This window comes from Epinephelus fuscoguttatus, linkage group LG2 (genome assembly GCF_011397635.1).
Source record: "Epinephelus fuscoguttatus linkage group LG2, E.fuscoguttatus.final_Chr_v1".
Classification (NCBI taxonomy): Eukaryota; Metazoa; Chordata; class Actinopteri; order Perciformes; family Serranidae; genus Epinephelus; species Epinephelus fuscoguttatus.
In genome coordinates, this window is record NC_064753.1 from 25,041,135 (window position 1) to 25,061,458 (window position 20,324).

Sequence of the window (20,324 nt, forward strand, 5' to 3'; positions counted from 1 at the left end):
TTGTTAAAATCATCTTATTCAGCAGTATCATAAATATTCTTTTCAGCTTATTCCAGTTTTTCAGAGAAAATACTTGATGTTAAAATGTTGGCACCATTCCATCAAATAGAGCATAGCGTTAATTCCGGCAGGACACTATGGGTCCGTCCCAAGTCTCTTAAATTACTGCTAGTTATCTTACATAGCCAACTTTGCTAGCTGTTTAGCTCTCCCGCCTAGGAAAAAATGCGAGGAGCTAGCGCTAAGAGCGATGAGCGAGCATTGTCGGTTTAAGAGACATGAGACGTCCTTTCCACTGAAGCGTCACATGAAGCGATGTCCATTCCTGATGACAGCAGCACCGCTGGATCTGCTGCATAATGGAGCCAGCATTTGGCGTTACTATGGGTACATTCCAAGTCTCATTATATTTGCTGACCAAAACAGTAGCCCCCACCCCCCGCCGTCATGACTCTGGTCACACACTTTTGCATGTAGCAGCCGCACATCACCGACAGTCTGATAAACAACGCAACGGGTTGTGACTAAGAAACCTAATTGCAGCATAACAATCTTGCATGAAATATCATTACTCTTTCAAGTAGGTACGTGAATTACAGCGATTCATTGCAAAGAATGCATGTAACGGGTACTTACTCTTGTACTGTTTCTCTGCCATCTCGTTCAAATGTGCCAGATGTAGAGGGCAGGTATTTATACGTCATGGCGTTCAGCTGAAAAACTCTTCCGGATAGGAAGCTCTTGACACATCCTAGCTCGTAGCTGCTTAAAGCTTGCTGCTAGCTCCTAGCGCTAGCTCCTCGCTGCACAAATAAGAGACTTGGGATGGCCTAGAAGATGGCGGACCTCGACTTCCGGTTCAAGCGAGGAGCTAGCAGTAGCGCTATAAAAATAAGAGACTTGGGATGGACCCAATGTCAAGCTCAGCTCACATCCCAGCTACATCAGCTGATCTCAAACAGCCAATCAACTGATGGAGCAGCTGATTGATGGAAGACCGTCAGCTGATAGATCACATGATTCCTTTCTATGCAACTAGTTGGCAAAATCTCATTCAGGGTGTCCTATTTAAACTGCTCTGGCCTGCCTACTGTGGCTGCTTCCTCTGCAAGTCACTTTGCAACCCACCTCCACCCCAGCTCCTTCTCATGCTGTGTCTGACTTATCAATGTCATTTCTGTTTGTCATTGATGCTGCTCTGTTCTGTTCCGGGGGGTCTTTGCTGCTGCTCTCCTTGCCTCAGGCTTTCCATGTAGGCGCATAGAAGGGCAAGGAGGTTTACTTTCTCTGCCTCAGGCTTTCCAACTAGGCGTGTGGAAGAGGCTTTCTATGTAGGCCTGAGAAAAAGCAGAGGCCCCAAAACAGAGCCATACTGCCAAATGTAATACTGCAAATGGAAATTAAATTTTCTTTGACTAAAGTGGTCCTGACTGAAATAGAAATATTCTAGATATCCCATGCACTATTTTATACACGTTTCCATAGAATTCAGCCCTATATATTTTGCATCTTTGGAAACCTTGGGTTCTCCACTAGAAAATAAAATAATGTTCTTTGGGTACGTATAACATTTGGTTTGTACTGACTCATAATCGGGCTGTTGCATGTGAGGCAGATATCTCAGTCTTTCAATTGTTTGTCTGCCTACAAGACATTTCTAAAATATAGTTTTTGGTGTTAGATAGCATACATTCTATTAATAGATTATACTCACTCTCAAAAAATTGGGGCAAGTTGAGAAATGTACACTGCAAAAGTATTTTTAAAAATGTCACTTCTCCATTTCCATGACCTTTGCTGAGTAACTCATCACTCATTTTTGATTATCCTACGTTTCTGCCGAATTTCAGTAAAGGTCAGGTGCAGTTCACCAGAGACGCTAAGTGAAACTAAATATTCAGAGAGGGTTGGGCAGTAAGAGAAAAAATAGGAGGAAATGATGGGAGAAAGGGGTTGGGCTTGTTGTTAATCATTGAGTCAGAGTAGTGTTTGGTCTCTGCGTAGTGGACTCAGTCAGTGAAACCAAAACAAGACAGGAGTACAGGAGGGAAGAAACAGACTTAATGTATTTTAATATGTGCACACACTGAATGTTTTCAACAACATTTCACTGGAGTGTGTGCAGTTGTATCGTTCGTGCACTGGCAGAGAAACATTATACATCAAGATGCTTGCTGTTCACCTTGTTTCCTTCTTCTTCTCCAAACTCCAGGAGGACCCCACAAAGAAGGTAAGAGCCACTACACAGTTTTACGTTCTAATCACAGCTTAAACTTTAGTTCCTATAAAGAGGCCACATTGAATATGTGCTCTGCTACAGATGAGGTATGATGAGATTTACAAAGATATCTGTAATATATTCATCTAAACAGCTGCTGACCTCTATATATCACTCACTGGCTTACATTTACCTTTAAATCCAACAAGTGTATTAATTGCCTTCCTTTATCTAACATATTTATTGTAAAATATTGTATGTGCTAATCATGGCAAGTCCACCTCAAAATTATCAGACAGTAATTTTGTTTTTAAAGAAATAAAATGTATATTCCTTGCTAATTGCTCTCATGTAGTGCTGAATTATTCGCTGTGAGAAATTCTGTCAGGATTAATCAATGATTAAAGGATTGAATATATACATATATTTGTATCCACTGACTTGCTGGGGTTTTGCAGATGTGCCCACAACTATCTACTAAATCTAAAAGATAAGGCAGTAGCCTGTGCTGTAATAAGATTATCAAGGTACTGTGATGATTAGTTACTGTGTCACCATTGGTCTCTCCTGAGCAATGATTAACATCTTCCCCTGGCTGTATCACTACTACTCTTTTAGTGCAGATGGGTGTGACACACTGTCCCAGGGACAAAGTATTGACGCTGTCATAAGAAACACTGCTCACATTCACACTCCGACACAAATACAATACGACATGCAACCAGGTGCACAGCCAGAGTGACCTTGTCCTTAAACATGACCCCACAGTGATACAGTATACGGGGAGGGACTGAGCTTAGAAAGGCTTTTTGATTCATGCTTTTTTTGTCATTCCTTTCATTTTTTTTTTTTTTTGTATGACACACCCTTTATTTCCCAGCCACTTGAGGCAAAGAAGTCCATAGTCTCTGTCTCCTTCATTTAAGCAACACTCCCTGGATTAAGTTTCACCACAAAATGACCTTTGAGCTTTTAGTTGTGCTGAATCTGGCATGCAGCAATAAATCTTATGGCATTTCAAATGTTTGCCTCATGTAAACCATCAAGATGGAAGAAACCTGTATTTTTTAGAATAACAGATAAATCTTTCTGTTAGGACCACATTGTCACAACTATGAATACAGACCCCAAATCTGAGGGTTGATTAAACAAGATAAAGTGAATCTGACCTTGTGACACATTTGTTCTGCCGCCCCTATTTGTTTATGACTTTATTGTCAAGATAGAAAACAGAGATTAAATTAGTACGCATCATTTCCCTTTGTGTCTGTTTGCTGACTCTGTTTCTCTAATTTTTTTAGGTGGACAGGTTTCTGCACGCCATGCGCCTCCATGACGACCAGTTAAGTGACATCTCGGCTCGTTTCCAGGCTGAAATGAAGAAGGGGCTTTCAGCAGAAAGCAACGCTGCAGCAGCAGTGAAGATGCTGCCAACACATGTCCGCTCCACTCCGGACGGATCAGGTAACTCGCAGTAACGGTTTTCACACTGTAGGTCAATGTATTCTGAAGAAACATGTGATACAGGTCATATATTTTTGCCTGTCTTTACCACTCCTGCAGAGAAAGGACAGTTTCTGGTGTTGGATCTCGGAGGTTCCAGGTTTAAGGTGCTCCAGGTTAAAGTGAGAGAGGGCATGGGGATCAGGAGAGGAGGAGTGGAGATGGAGGAGAAGACCTACCCGATACCTAAGGAGCTACTGAATGGGAAAGGAACAGAGGTACGGAGGAGAGGAGGAGATGTGGGAAACATGGACAACGAAAAGCAGAGGAACAAGGGGAGGGTGTAGTAAAGGGAAGGCATGTGGAAGAGATTTGGATAAGGATGGGAGCAGCAGTTGGGACACATTATCAGCCTTTTCCACCTTCTTCTTGACTGTCCTCCTGTCTTCTCTCCCGTTCTGTCTGCAGCTATTTGACCACGTGTCAGAGTCTTTGAAGGACTTCATGCATGAGAAGAACATCAGTTTGGAGAAGAAACATCCTCTGGCCTTAACTTTCTCCTTCCCCTGTGAACAGTCCGCCTTAAACCAGGTAATGACACCCTACATCCTTCCATTTGGTTTTCATCACCTGCACCTGCAGTACAGTATGTTACTGTTGTCCTTTCATTTATTTCTTTCTCTGCAGGGATTATTGCTAGACTGGAGTAAAAACTATCAGGCTCGAGGCCTTCAGGGTAAAGATGTGGTCCAGGCCCTCAGAGGGGCTATTGAGAGAACTGGGGTAGGACATAAGCAGCTACTACTTACCTGTATATGACCCACAAACTATTTTTCATTTATCAGAAAGGCCAGTAAAGGCACTGAGACAATCATACCCACTTAACATCAGTTAGAGTTGACTGCACTTCTTAAGAAACACTTAATCCAGTATAAAACTGTACTGTAGTTGATGTTAATTATCCACTCTGTAACTCACTCTGCAGGGTATGGATGTAGAGGTGTTAGCCATGGTAAATGACACTGTAGCAACCATGATGACCTGCGGCTTTGATGACCAGTACTGTGAAGTCGGACTCATCGTTGGTGAGTACTAGTGTTGTCATAATACTGGAATTTGTAATTTCATTTAAAATCTCTTGCCTAATCCAAATCAACCCAACCAACAAAGGTAACGAGTACTAGCCAATCAGAAGAAGAGTTGGGTGGGTCATGTCTTCACTATCCAAGGAAACGCAACTTTGCAGCCAGTAAAGAGGAGTGAGGAGTCAGCAGTTAATGATGTAATAAAACAGGTTTTTCAGCAACTGTGAATCACTGCAACCCAACAGGGCTCATAATGAGCATATAGTCATAAATGTGCACACACAATATTAGGCTGATGGGTTCTGAATGCACCACTCACACCGTCTTTCTCCATTTCTCAAACAATCCAACAGAACTTGCTAGCTAGCACTAGCTAATGTTTGCGGAGAATTGTTTTGCCTCCAGCTAAGTCCTGCCCACCAAAAAAGGTCACACTGTTTACTAAGAGTAAGGAGTCTATGGGACAGAGCAAGACTGTTTTGACTGTGTTCTCAAACCATTTATTTATGTATGTAATAAATCCCCTCACAAGACACAATTACTTCTTTTATTAGTGCTTTATTATCTTATTATATAATGACGAAAACTCTGTCTGTCTGTGGGTATGTCTGTTCCACGTTTTTCTACTCACTGACGTGGTAAATCTATGTGAAACTGCACATAGTCATTGAGGATTGGCATAGGTAGAAGGTGACTAAGTGACTTTTTCAAAAAATTACAATTATTAGTATATTCTTTTACAAAGTGGATGCATTCACCCCACGAGTTACTGTGCACACGCGTTGATATATGCATCTACCTCAAACATCAACATCATTTCAGCTGCAGCCGATAAAGGTAGGCTTATTAATTACTTAATTACATTTACACTGCTAAAAAAGTGCACATTGATGTCACATTGACAAGCTAACCAGTTGCCATGTTGTGTAGGTGTATGTGCATGTAATGCAATACAATACAGCTAACAGAACACAAGATGCTAAACTTTAGACTCTGCACATGATTACAATGTACACATCTCTGTTATGTACTTCATGGAATTGGCGGTGGTAAATTTACATTATATACAATGCTTTAAAGTTTACGACAGGGATACCAGGGCCAAATATGGAGGCAGAGTTTTGGCAGCTGTTGGTAAGCGTCTGATGGCTGGGCTTACTTATTTATTTATTTATTTTTTTTATGTGTGGGGAAACTGGAGCACCCAGAGAAAACCTCACACAGCAGAGAGTTTTATCCCCTATTTTTTAGGGAGGGCAGTTAACCTCTATTTAAACAGAGGGAATTCATTAGTCGCTGCCACAGTACTGTTGATGCTGTCATATGCATCATACAAAGATTCTAGAGCATGATCCAGACCGTATGACCTGGAGTCTACATTGTCAAAGTCCTTTCCAGTTAAAGTTTTGACTAAAGACTCACTGGATAGTTTCTTTGCATTTTCGTTGGCTAAGTGAAAGCCTTCTCTTAAGTATAAAATACTTATACGTATACGTATAAATACTCTGCCTGGAGTGCCTCAGCTGACTTCTTTGGCTCATGTTTGTTAAAAATAACTAAAACGCTGCCTTGAGTTTAAGCAAAATGATATTCCAGCAGAACTTATGACAGGGATACCGGGGCCAAATATGGAGGCAGAGCTTTGGCAGCTGTTGGTAAGCGTCTGACGGCTGGGCTTTTTTTTTTTTTGAAGTGTGGGGAAACTGGAGCACCCAGAGAAAACCTCACACAGCAGAGAGTTTTATCCTCTACTTTTTACCCATCCATATTTGAATGGGTAAAAAGCAGAGGAATCATTTTATCCTACACTTTATTTCCCAGTGCTAGGGCTTGATGTTATAAATAAATTTCTTCCAGCCTTTGCGCTTTTTTTTTTTGGGCTTTTCCTGCTGCCCAGAACCATCATCTTCCCTAATGATGTCCTCATTTTTTAAATAATATCGGCACTCTTCTTTCTGGGCCGGGAGGGCAGTTACTCACTGGTTACCCTCTCTATCAAACAGAGGAAATTCATTAATCATCGCTGCCACGGTACTGTTGATGCTGTCATATGCATCATGCAAAGATTCCAGATCATCATGCAGGTTGTATGACCTCTGTCTCTGAACCTTCACTTTCCCCACTACATGTTCAAAGTTTTTTCCAGTTAAAGTTTTGACTAAAGACTCACTGGATAGTTTCTTTGCATTTTCGATGGCTAAGTCAAAGCTTTTACTTATGCAGAAATACTCTGCCTCGAGTGCCTCAGCTGACTTCTTTGTTTGGCTCATGTTTGTTAAAAATAACTAAAACACTGCCTTGAGTTCAAGCAAAATGATATTCCAGCAGTACTGCTGCCTGAAATTCTTTGAATTTAAGTCCTGCTTACAAACTCTGGTGGAACTGTGTTGTGATGTCACAGATGCTCTGTTCCATCATAGATTTTTTTTTTTTTTTTTTTTTTTTTTTACAAAACTTTATTATACAAAGTCTCTCTCTCACACACACACACACACACACACACACACACACACACACACACACACACACACATTTTCTCTGAAATCTTCTTTAAAAAAATTCTCTTAATTCGCTGTCATGCCCAGAGTTTCCATTCTACATAAACAATTTATACATCAAAACGTAGGAAAATTTGTGCTGGTCGCAGAAATGTTACTATGGAATCACACACAGTGACATATTTGGCTCAGTGAGCCTCCAAGCAAAGGGAGAGACCATTTTTTTCACATTCACTCCTATGTAATCTGAGAGGAGAAATTCCTTGAAAAGAGCTGGGGGGCACCAGATTTCTAACCTGTGGCCAAGATCACATGTTTGACACCACAAACATTAAAAAGACATCTACACAAAGATCATTTCCTCTCCCTGGTGGTATCCATATGTTGAAAAGGAGGTGTTTGAGAGGTTTCAACTCCATTAAATCAGGTGCCTGCTCTGAACTGCTGTCTGCCCCTCCCCCTCCACTGGTCCAGGTGTCCCTCATTAATTATCATAGCAATGGCCACTCACAGACATGTTGGTGTGTGCGTTTCTCAGACATGACAGCAGCAGAATCTCCATTTTATTTTTCACAGTTTTCCATCTATCATACTACAGCCTCTATTACTAATACTACTGTTGTTACTTTTGGAGCGTTTATCTGTGCATACCCATGGGCTGTGTAAGTGTGAGAGAGTGCCTCTATTTGTTGTCTATTTGGCAGCAAACCTTTCATATCATTTCCAAATGCCACATCTACTCTGATAATAACGATAACTTCAAAATACACTCGGTAGAGTGCAGATCTTGCCGGGCATCCGAGCAGCACCCTTGGCTGATCATGACCACTTACAGTTTTTGTAATTCCAGCAGATGCAGCTCAAAGCATTTTTAGAAACATCTCAGAAGCGCCCCAGAAGCTATGAAAATATGCTCCTCATCTATTTTTCAGAGTCACGGCGTATTGTACAGTGACAATTGAGTTTTCCTACTAACAGACACTGCGTGGGAAATATAGATACGATATAATTATGAGGATTAAACCGTCACAAATATTCAGATTTGATATGTATCAATATATTGATATATTTGGCAACAAGATATCAGAGTTATACAGTTTTCTGTAGCTGTTCGAGGCAGCAGACAACTGCAGTTGCAAACTTCTCTGTATACTTTGTGTCAGTTCTGTCTTCTACAGGTATGCCTCTGTTCATGTACGGTACTCTGCAAAAATGAAACCCCTGACAATAAATGCAGCCCAACAAAACAGCATTCTTAAAACTCTGAATATAGTTGAACTGAAACCTTGCTAAATGTCATTAAAGTTCAAATTTATTTTTAGTTTGAAATTAACATATTTTGACATGCTATGATGAAAAAAATCAAATACAAATAGTTGTTGTGCACCTCATGTCCCTCCATAAAACCTGAGATCCTCTGCAGCTGCCCTTTTATCTGTTCCTAATGTCATTACAAAAACCTTTGGGGATGCTTCTTTTAGCAACTACACCCCAAAAATATGGAATACCCTGCCTTAGAATATTAGACTTGCTGGCTGAGTGGACAGTTTAAAATGACAACTCAAAAAATATCTCTTTAACATAGCCTATAACTCGCAGCTATCTGTTTTAATATTCTTAACGTGTTTGTATATATGTATTTACTTTACTTGATTAATTATTGATTGATGCATTTATTTACTCTTCTCTTTTCCCCTTGAATGAGTGTTGTATAATTGCATGGTGTTACTTCTTTGCTGTTTGTCGCTGCTGTCTAAATTGTAAAGCTCTGCATGCTGCATTTTGTGCATTAAAGGTTCTATATAAATAATAGTCATTCCTTCATTCATTTATTTGGTTAAAATGTTGCTCCCTCTAGTGGTTCACTATGTTAATGCATGTGTGTGAGGAAACTGTATTCTGTTTTCTGTGTTTGAAGTATTCGGACTAGACTCTGAGGCAAATACAAAATCTAGAATAATAGTCACTTGTTTAATGTTAGTTTAGGCACAACACGTTGTGATTATTTAAAGATAACAAAAGGAAGCAAGTTTCTTTCAATAGTATAAAAATGAATGCATGGATATCCTGTATGTTTATGTGTTTAGGCACTGGCACCAATGCGTGTTACATGGAGGAAATGCGTCATGTTGACTTGGTGGAGGGAGATGAGGGTAGGATGTGTGTGAACACTGAGTGGGGAGGCTTCGGAGATGATGGGGCTCTCAACGATTACATCACTGAGTTTGACAGGGAAGTGGACGCAGCCTCCAACAACCCTGGAAAACAAATGTGAGGAGAGCAGCTTTGTCTTTCCTCATGAGATTGATATGGTACAGCACAGCATGTATGACACAATATCAACTGTGGCGTGAACCCCATCTGTTTCTTTTTTCTCCTCACTGTAGCATGGAGAAGATGGTCAGTGGGATGTACCTGGGTGAGCTCATGAGGCTGGTTGTATTAAAGATGGCTAAACTCGGGCTGTTGTTTGATGGACATTTGTCTGAGGCCCTAAAGACTAAAGGGACAATAACCACTGCACATGTAGCGGCCATGGAGGAGTAAGTTATCTGTCTCTCTGTCTGTGTCACACTCCCTCTCTGTAAAAACAAGTGATACCATCCACATCTTTCTATTACAGGTACAAAACTGGTCTGAAGAACACTATAAACATCCTCACAGATCTCGATTTGAACCCATCGTCTGACGACTGTGCTGCTGTTCAACATATCAGCACCATAGTGTCCTTCAGGTCCTCAAATCTGGTAGCTGCAGGACTGGCTGCCATCTTGACTCGAATTAAGCAAAACCGGAAGTTGAGGAAATTCAGGATCACTGTAGGTGTGGATGGAACTGTATACAAGACACATCCACAGTAGGTTATTATAACAAATATTCAACAAAAATCATCAATAGACCTTTTTCATTTGGAGATATCTTGAATTATCCTCCTGACTATTCACATGCTAATAGCAGGAACCTTGAATTAATATTGTAACCTGTAAAAACACATTTGTATGTAAATCACATGTTGTTGCAGCTGCTACAGATTCCCCTCTTTCCATTTCAGGTATGCTAAACGTCTCCATAAAGTAGTGCGGCGGCTGCTTCCTGATTGTCAAGTCAGATTTGTGCTCTCAGACAATGGCAGCAGCAAAGGAGCTGCCCTGGTAACAGCAGTCGCCCAACGACTGGCATCACGAAGGCGACAGGTTAGGATGTTGTTTGTGTGTGTTTCTGTATACTGAATGTAGTTTATGTTTTTATCTAGGGCAGCGTATTGGCAATACTCTGCTGATACCTTACAATACAGGAGTTATGATTAAATATATTGATATATATACTGCGCTAGCAATATGTTATGAGTGTAAGAGTCAGATGGCTGCAGATAGGTTACAACACTGTCAGATCTAGCAGTAGGGGAGTTTAAACACAACACAAAATGAACCACTGTCACAAATCTTTGTATGTAAACTATTAATGAAACATCAGTACAATGTTTTTGCATATCGATACAGTATTACAAAACACTTTGTCTCAGTACTCTATTGTATCATTATTTCTTACACCCCTAATTCTAACCTCATCAGCTATTGTATCTGTCAGGTACGTGCCCCCATCCTGCCCCTCTGTTACTTGATGTCCAAGGTCCAAAGACTTTATACTGCATATTACGTAAAATCCAGTTATCGTAAAACTCAGAGTCATTCTACTGTACTGTTTTTATACAAAGAGAGACCTCAAAAGTTAAAATATCTCCGAATAATCATCTTTGACCCGTCATTAAAACCTTTCCTTCATACGTTAGCTGAAATTTCCAATGGCTTCCTGCTGTGCATGACCATGACCATGCAAAGGTTCATGTGATTTCACCGTGCAGGTTCTGAGGAATATAAAGGGAAAGTGCCCTCAGATTACATTCTAACACAGTTGTAGTTTCTTAACATTAGAAATTTCATTGTAAAAATCTCCAATAGGTTATATGAAATTTTCAAAGGATTCCTGTTCAGGATGACCTCGACTATGTCCATGAGAAATTGTGATTGAACTGCACAGTTTTGGAGAAATCTTCATGGAAAATCAGCTCAAATTACATTTCGACACACTTAGAATTTCCTCATACCATCCTGAGATCCAAACTTTCGTCCTGTTTGTATTTTTAATTTCTCTTATATCAATTAATTAATAGGACCCAATAAGTAAAAAAACTAAACACTGTCAATGATAATAAAGTCCCAATGTCCTCAAATGAGACGACAATAAAGTCCTAGAGTCCTCAAATGAGATTATAGAACGTCCCACCATCCTCAAACGAGACAACAATTAAGTCCCAATGTCCTCAAATGAGACAACAATAAAGTCCTAGAGTCCTCAAATGAGATTATAAAATGTCCCACCATCCTCAAACAAGGCAACAATTAAGTCCTGATGTCCTCAAACGAGACACAATTGTAAGCTCTGATGTCCTCAAATGAGATTATAAAATGTCCAACCATCCTCATATGAGCCAACAATTAAGTCCCACCATCCTCAATCGAGACAACAATTAAGTCCCACCATCCTCAGTCAAGACAACAAGTCCTGATGTCCTCAAACGAGACACAATTGTAAGCTCTGATGTCCTCAAATGAGATTATAAAATGTCCAACCATCCTCATATGAGACAACAATTAAGTCCTGATGTCCTCAAATGAGACGATAATAAAGTCCTAGAGTCCTCAAATGAGATTATAAAACGTCCCACCATCCTCAAACAAGACAACAGTTAAATCCTGATGTCCTCAAATGAGATTATAAAATGTCCCACCATCCTCAAACGAAACAACAATTTTAAGTCCTGATGTTCTCAAACGAGACAACAATTTTAAGTTCTGATGTCCTCAAACGAGACAACAGTTAAGTCCTGATGTCCTCAAATGAGACAACAATTAAGTTCTGATGTCCTCAAACGAGACAACAGTTAGTCCTGATGTTCTCAAACGAGACAACAGTTAAGTCCTGATGTCCTCAAAGGAGACAACAATTAAGTTCTGATGTCCTCAAACAAGACAACAGTTAAGTCCTGATGTTCTCAAACAAGACAACAGTTAAGACCTGATGTCCTCAAATGAGATTATAAAACGTCCCACCATCCTCAAACGAAACAACAATTAAGTCTTGATGTCCTCAAATGAGACGACAATAAAGTCCTAGAGTCCTCAAACAACATGATAATAAAGTCCCAATGTCTTCAAACAAGGACTTCCTAATTAACAGTGTCTTAGCTTGTTACTGTTGCTACAATTTGTTGCCATATCAAACTACAAACATTATTAATCATAAATAAACAACTTTCAACCATAAAATGTGATCAGGTTTTGGACCTTGTCCACTTTTGTGTCAGGATCGGTTGTATACTGACGTGGCAAAGTTAGCTGCCATCTTGTTTTTACATGGATTAGTGTATTGTGGTCTTACTACCACTAGATGGTATAAGGTCAAGTAAACCTAAAATGTGATGTCTCCATATGAGGACACAGGGTCTCAGGAGGATATTTATGTATCATAGTGCCCTTCTGATTTCACCAGGTGCAGTTTGTTGTAGGATGCCAAGTTGCATTCTGTGGAAATATGGATTGTAATAATTCAATAGGTTATGCTATAAATTATGTTAGTGTGGTTTGCTTTTTTAAAATACTGGTCCATGTGCCCCTTTTAACTTTTAGCACCTGCCCCTCTAAAGGTTTCTGCACAGCCCTGATGTCTGATATTATACAGTATCTCCGACATGTATCGCAGGTGGATGAGACGCTGTCTCCCTTCAAACTGACCCCAGAGCAGCTCCAGTTGGTGAAGAGCAGGATGAGGGCGGGGCTGGAAGCAGGGCTGAAGAGTAAAGGCCCCTCTGCTATCAAGATGCTGCCTTCTTTTGTGTACCGTACACCTGACGGCACAGGTCAGAAACTTAAATGAAAATCAAAGTGAACAATTAAAAGGCCTTCCAAAATTGTTGTTTTCTAATCGAATATACTGAACAGAATCCTTTTAAAACAGATAATCAATAAGTTACTATATGTGTGTTTTTCCAGAGCATGGGAAGTACCTTGCCCTGGATCTAGGAGGGACAAACTTCAGAGCATTGCTGGTGAACTTGACAAAAGGTCAGCAGCCGAACACACAGCTTTACCACAAGATCTACACCATACCACTGGAGATAATGCAGGGAACTGGGGAAGAGGTAGGACATTGTGATGTGGGTTTCAAATAATATGCACAGAAAGCTGTGCAGAAATTAAACCATGGCTTGCCTTTGTAAAATATTGATAATGATTTAATCAGCATTTGAATTACTGAGCTAAGAAGAACATTTGTGGAAAATGAATTTGACCTGACAGCATTACATGAACAGTACATACTTGGTCATCTTTCAGTAAAAACCTTTCCTTCTCTGTCTCTCTGTCTCTAGCTGTTTGATCATTTAGCGCAGTGTGTTAGTGACTTCCTGGACTACATGGGGATGAAGAACGCTCATCTTCCTGCAGGCTTCACCTTCTCTTTCCCCTGCGAGCAGTCAGCTCTCGACACGGTGAGTGTGGACACTATGTTAGTTTAGTTTTTTTTGCAACCATAGAAAACTTTCTCGTAGGAATAACGACCAATGATCAATCAATGCTCAAATTAATAGCTTTTCAGAGAAACATACAGTAAAAAATACACAAGTAAACAGACACTGATTTTATAATCTTTTTCAACCTTTGTAACTCTCCTGTAGGGCACACTGGTGAGCTGGACCAAAGGCTTCAAGGCCACAGACTGTGAAGGACAGGATGTTGTCAGCATGCTGAGGGAAGCCATAAAGAGGCGCAACGTGAGTAAAATACAACAGAAAAGATTCAGTATGGATTACCTGGGATTTGTCAGATAAGGTGAAAGAATAATCCTGCATGCTTTCCTATTTATACATATTTGTTTAAGTGCATGTGGAAGTAAAGAACCTGTAAGATGCACAAAACTGTTTCACCACAAATTGAATGTAAATTATGATGACAAATGAAGTCATCGTCATTCTTCTGTAGGGTAAATTGCCTTGCATTTTCTTGGATGTTGAGTCATGTGCTAAATGTTTGTTCTTGTATGTACTGCATGCTTGTACCTGCAGGAGTTTGACCTGGACATAGTAGCAGTGGTCAATGACACAGTGGGGACCATGATGAGCTGTGCCTATGAAGACCCTCAGTGTGAAATCGGACTGATTGCTGGTATGTGACCTTCAAAGTGATGACATTCTGAGTAGTTGTCAGTAAGGCAAGGTACATTTATTTATATAGCACCATTTAGACACAAGGAAATTTAAAATGCTTTACAGGGGTTAGTAAAATGGAAAGATGCACTGAACAATAATGTTTAAGCCCTGATTAAAATGAGTTAACAGTTTTTAGCAGGCTGGGGAGCTTGTATTACAGTTGGGGAGCATAGAAACTAAAAGCTGCTTCACCATGCTTGGTTTTGATCCTGGGAACGCTGAGTAAACTGGTTCCAGATGACCTAATGGATGCTTCATATTGTACAAGTAAATCTAGAAATGTATTTAGACCTGAGGCCACTCAGTGCTTTACAGACAAATAAAAGCATTTTAAAATCCTCCTTTGACCCACAGGAAGCCAGTGAGCCTGTTAGCTCCTGCTGTCAAATCTCATGCAAAAAATCTTATCATCTTCGACACGGCATTAAAATTTGAGAAACAAATCAATCAGGTAGTTAAAGTAAGTTTCATGCAGCTCTGCACCATATCCACACTCAGATCATTTCTCTGTATTTCTGACCTGTAGAAAGTCATCCATGCCTTCATATCCTCCCACCCTGACTACTGTAACTCACTACAGTATACTTTGGTATCAATCAGTCCTCCCTATCCCGTCTTCAACTTGTCCAGAATGAAACAGCCAGAGGTTTGACAAGGTCAAAGAAGAGGGAACACATCACCCCCATTCTTGCCTCACTACATTGGCTGCCTGTTAGCTGCAGGATTGATTTTAAAATTCTGATGTTTGCATATAAGGCGCTCAATGGTCTCTGGCTGCAACATTCTGGAGGAGCTGCAGATGTCTGACTGATTACTAACTTTGGTTTACTTAAGTAATAATAATAATAACTATTTGTATAGTACCTTTCAAAACGGAGTTACAAAGTGCTTAACAATGAAAACAATTAATACACAATAGAACAATTAGTGCATAAAAACAATAAAACATCAAATAATTTAAAAACAGTTACAATAATTACCATCGGTTAAGAAAAAGCCATACTATAAAAGTGAGTCCGAAGAAGAGATTTAAAAGAAGATTGAGTTAGCCTGCCTGAGATCTCCAGGCAGGGAGTTCCAGAGCTGAGGGGCCCGAACAGCAAAGGCCCGGTCGCCTTTAGTGACAAGACGACAATTTGGAACTAATAGAAGGGCCCTGCTGGAGGATCTCAAGCAGCGATCAGGCTCATAAGGGGTTAGTAGATCACAGATATAGGCAGGAGCCTGACCATTCAGGGCTTTAAAAACAAACAGTAAAATCTTAAAATTAATTCTAAAACTCACAGGTAACCAGTGAAGGGCAGCAAGGATTGGTGTTATGTGGTCACTTCTCTTAGTACCTGTTAAAAGCCTGGCAGCAGTGTTTTGTACCAACTGCAGTTTTTTAATGTTTCATTTGCTGATGCCAGAATAAAGTGCATTACAATAGTCGAGTCTGGAAGAGAAAAAAGCATGGATGACCTTTTCTAAATCTGCAGGGGAGAGGAATGACCTGATTTTGGTTAGCTGTCTCAGTTGGGCAAAGCAGGACTGAAGTACTCTGGTCACCTGCACATCAAAAGACAGTTCACAGTCAAAAATGACACCCAGGTTGCGGGCCTCTGCTTGGACATTATTAGACAGTGTACCCAGACTAGAGGTGAGATTGGTGATGGTGCTAGTGCTGGGGCCAGAGGGGGTGATGATGATTACTTCTGATTTAGAGTCATTCAACTGCAGAAAATTTTTGGACATCCAGGATTTGATTTCGGCCAGACAAGACATAAAACAGACAGCATCAGAGGAACCAGGCTTTAACGGGACATATAATTGAGTGTCATTCGCGTAACAGTGAAAGTTAAAGTTATGTTTTTACCCATGATTTGTCCGAGAGATAGCATGTATATGGTGAATAGAAGGGGACCCAACATAGACCCCTGTCTCTGTATTCAAAAAAAGGCTGGAATTGTGTTAAGGGTTGTTGTCAGTACGTAGTTATGATGGTTTGTGTTATAACGTGAGGTAAAAAAGCACTCACCAATCAGGGTCATCCCGAGTACTGTAACAGTAATGCATGTGTGTGTTGCTAAGCACACTGGATTCTCTCTAACCATAATGAGTTTGACCAGCAGTACGAATGCTTTCCTTATTGTAGTTCTTATATTTAATACAAGACAGACTATGTGACTGTGTTTCACAGGAACTGGCACTAATGTGTGTTACATGGAGGAACTGAAGAACATTGAGAAGACAGAACAAAAGAAAGGAAGACTGGACAGAGAAGAGGGGACCCCTGAAGGAGAAGATTGGGTATAAAATTTATAAAAGGCTCACACTGTTTAGTCCTTCATTGAGCTGTGGTGTTGTCAAAACAAACTCATTAGCTTCTGCTCCCTGCAGGAGGATGGGACGGAGAGAGAGGGAGAGGAGGGGGATGCTGAGATATCAAAGATGTGTGTAAACACAGAGTGGGGAGGTTTGGGTGATGATGGCTCTCTGGATGACATCATCACACCTTATGACATTGAGGTCGACAAAAACTCAGTCAACCCTGGAAAACAACGGTGAGAAACACTTTTTGTAAAGTTTGTGCACAAGTGGCCACATTATTTGTATACTTTTATACAAATACAGTGTGTGTCTCATGCTCCAGTGACTCTGCGTGTTTTCTGAACCTTTTAGCTGTTCAGACTCCATCAGGTGGTCACATGGTCTTTTTAACAAATGATTTGTGTCTTTGTGAGTGTGCAGGTTTGAAAAGCTGACCAGTGGGATGTATTTAGGAGAAGTTGTCCGTCAGGTATTGCTGGATTTAACCAGTGGAGGTTTGCTGTTCAGAGGACACGTCACTGAAGCTTTAAAAACACCTGGAATATTTGAAACCAAATACCTGTCACAAATAGAGAGGTAGGAGAAACTGTGTGTGAATGGGAAGAGTATAGACTGTATGTGTGTGTTTGTAAGTGAGACTGCGTGTGAAAATGCATGCATGTCTTTTTCAGATGGTCCCTTATTCAATGATGCCACCTGGGTGTGAGTGAGTGTAAATGTGTGGCTCTATCTTAGTGTAATGTGTCTAAACTGTGTTGTCTCCCCCTAGTGACCGCCTGGCTCTACTGCAGGTCAGAGCTATTCTCCAACAGCTGGGGCTCGACAGCAACTGTGACGACAGCATCATCGTCAAAGAGGTAGAAGACAGAAAATAATGAGCAGCACTGTGTCATGTTTGTAGACAAACAGCTGTTTCAGCGCCGTCTCAGTCAGAGAAAAACAAATTTAAGGACACAATCTTTGTTATACTGTAACTAATGTTTGTGCAGGACCAACACAGGTGTTTTAAGCAAGTCCTTTTAATATCATTAACAATGATTATAGTCTATTTTACTACTTTAGCAGCCTCCATACTACAATACTGTTTGATATGTCAGATAAAGATTTAGTATGTCAGTGTGTCAAATGCAGTTTGCCAGAAATACCAGGATGTCTGAGACATGTATAGCTGCAGGCACATTTTGTTTGAAGGCTGCACAACATGCCCCTACAAACTCACTAACGCAATGGTGATTTTAAGTATGAAGTGAGTATGCGATTCTGAATACAGCACTGCATCCCACAGGACTGAAGTCTAAATCCATTACCTTACTCGCAGATACTTCAGTCAGTGCAAGAAAAACACAGGAGTAATTCGTTAACATCACTCTGTTTCATTTGAGTTTTCTCATTTCCTTGTTGAGCCAGCGTGCAGGAACCACTGATATTAAACTTTTGAACTTTGTCAACCAGTTGAAAGTATTTAGATGTAAATATCAAAATTCTGCAACCCTGTGTCCTGTTTCTTGTCTCAAATACCACAGAGAGGTTAAGAGTTGACGTTTTGACACACTTGCCCAGAAAAGCATGTTCTCTGTTGCAACCTCACTTTGGGAGTCAGTAAGATTTCTTTCCACTGAATGAGGGGTGATATGATTTTGTCTGGTTCTGCAAACTGTGGCACCAACAGTCTGTTATGTGTTGTAATAATGATAATGGTTTTCATTGTTACGCAGGTATGTGGAGCAGTGTCACGTCGTGCAGCTCAAATGTGTGGGGCAGGAATGGCAGCCGTGGTCGAAAAGATCAGGGAGAACCGAGGACTGGATCATCTGGACATCACTGTCGGGGTGGACGGTGCACTTTACAAACTACATCCACAGTGAGTTTTTTTTATTTGTTGTAGTCGGTGTATGCTACGGACACAAAACTATACTTTAAAAGGAATCAGTCCAATCACAAGTTTTGATGTTACTTGTTTCTCTTTATTTAGCTTCTTCAAATTACTTAATAAAAACTAAATTATTTGTTCTTCTTCTGCTGTTTCTAGTTTCTCTATAGTCCTCCAAGAAACTGCCAGAGTTATGGCCCCACAGTGTAACATCACCTTCCTGCCATCAGAGGAAGGCAGCGGGAAGGGTGCCGCCCTCATCACAGCTGTGGCCAAACAGAAGCCAGAGATGTAAATTCACCTGACTGAAAAATATTTTTAAGTCCTTTTTTCACTTTTCTCATTATTTGAAATGTTGTCAGCACTGCTGCACCTGTTGCTGCCATTGTCATCTGATGTGAGAGAGCTGCTGAGTGTCATGTGTCACATGGATTCACCAACAGCTTCTCTCACCTGACAGCGAAGCCTCGCCTGAAGGGCATAAAACACGCAGAGGTTTTTCACTGACAGGCTTCCCACCCATGAATACAGCCATTTGTGCTGCACTGTGCAGACCGCAATTAATTTCTGGTCCCTAAAAATATTTAATGAACTTGATTCAAACTACCAAATGTTTACAACAAAGCTTGCCAATGCAAAAACTGAAAGCCTTTGATTTCCCAATCATTACCAGATTAGATGTGGGAAGTGTCACACCTACAGCTGCACAGTCACATGCCAGTATTAGCCATGCACTGATTAGACTCTGCCTTTGATAACACAGCTGAGTGCTTAGTTTAGGAAAAGAAAGAACGCTGATATCAAAAATCACACCCTGCAAACTCCTCATGGTCGGCATGTATGTGAGACCAAACAAAAAGTGAAGTTATCATACAAGACTGATAATAAGATTCAGCTGTCAAAGTGTGATCTGTACACGTGGTGTGATTCTCTCAAGAACTGAACAGTCTCTTCACTTCTGCTCACACACACACACACACACACACACACACACACACACACACACACACACATTAAATCTACTGTGTTTGAAGTGTTTCTAATAAACTTTTGCACTGCAGTAATTTGTATCAATTCAGTTCTTTGAACCAGATGATTCATACACACTATAAATTATTGTGTTGTATATTCAGTGTCAAGCTATTAAAGGTCCATGTGTCGGAGTTAGTGGCCTCTAGTGGTGAGGTTGCACAACTCAAACTTCTCCCTAAGCCAAATGTGTAGGACAGGCATGTCCAAAGTCTGGCCTGTGGACCATCTTTAAATATACTATATATGGCCCACCACACAATATCACTTGCATTTTTTCCCTTCACTTCACAATGGCAGGACTATCATACAGTTTATAGACATGCATCAAGTAGGTACGCAGGCAGAACTAATGTGTTGTCTTAGACAGTAAACAGGCAAACAGAACGGTTATCTGACAGCATACGTGTCATAGCCACAGCAAATAAGCATAAAGTTAACAGTGAGGGCTGTCACTTTCAGCAGCAGCAGAGGAGACAAGAATACATTTTCACTGAAAGATGAAACAGTTGTCTTTATCTGGTTTGTTTGTGATTTCCTTTTTTTTTTAAAAAATAACCCAATTGATGCAACAAGCAGCTGGCCCCCATTCAAAAAAGTTTGGACA

At 40.5% G+C, this 20,324-nt stretch overlaps 1 protein-coding gene across 1 annotated transcript; it reads left to right on the forward strand.

Moving 5' to 3' along the window:
• The first annotated feature begins 1,968 nt into the window (after window positions 1-1,968).
• LOC125881853 (hexokinase HKDC1-like) lies at window positions 1,969-20,102 on the forward strand. Its single transcript, XM_049565254.1, has 21 exons — window positions 1,969-2,230; window positions 3,520-3,682; window positions 3,782-3,939; window positions 4,130-4,252; window positions 4,349-4,444; window positions 4,647-4,746; window positions 9,332-9,515; window positions 9,632-9,787; window positions 9,868-10,101; window positions 10,297-10,438; window positions 13,005-13,161; window positions 13,295-13,443; window positions 13,672-13,791; window positions 13,978-14,073; window positions 14,365-14,464; window positions 16,688-16,797; window positions 16,888-17,051; window positions 17,239-17,394; window positions 17,588-17,675; window positions 18,534-18,679; window positions 18,848-20,102. Exons 1-21 carry the CDS (start codon window positions 2,168-2,170, stop codon window positions 18,981-18,983), a joined length of 2,841 nt encoding a protein of 946 aa, XP_049421211.1. The 5' UTR covers window positions 1,969-2,167; the 3' UTR covers window positions 18,984-20,102.
• Window positions 20,103-20,324: the final 222 nt, after the last annotated feature.

Bases quoted from the DNA above. Each gene is read 5' to 3' on its own strand.
- LOC125881853 (XM_049565254.1), top strand. From the start codon at position 2,168: ATGCTTGCTGTTCACCTTGTTTCCTTCTTCTTCTCCAAACTCCAGGAG. The intron at 14,465-16,687 runs GTATGTGACCTT...TGTGTTTCACAG, and splicing joins TGAAATCGGACTGATTGCTG to GAACTGGCACTAATGTGTGT. The intron at 17,395-17,587 runs GTAGGAGAAACT...GTCTCCCCCTAG, and splicing joins TACCTGTCACAAATAGAGAG to TGACCGCCTGGCTCTACTGC.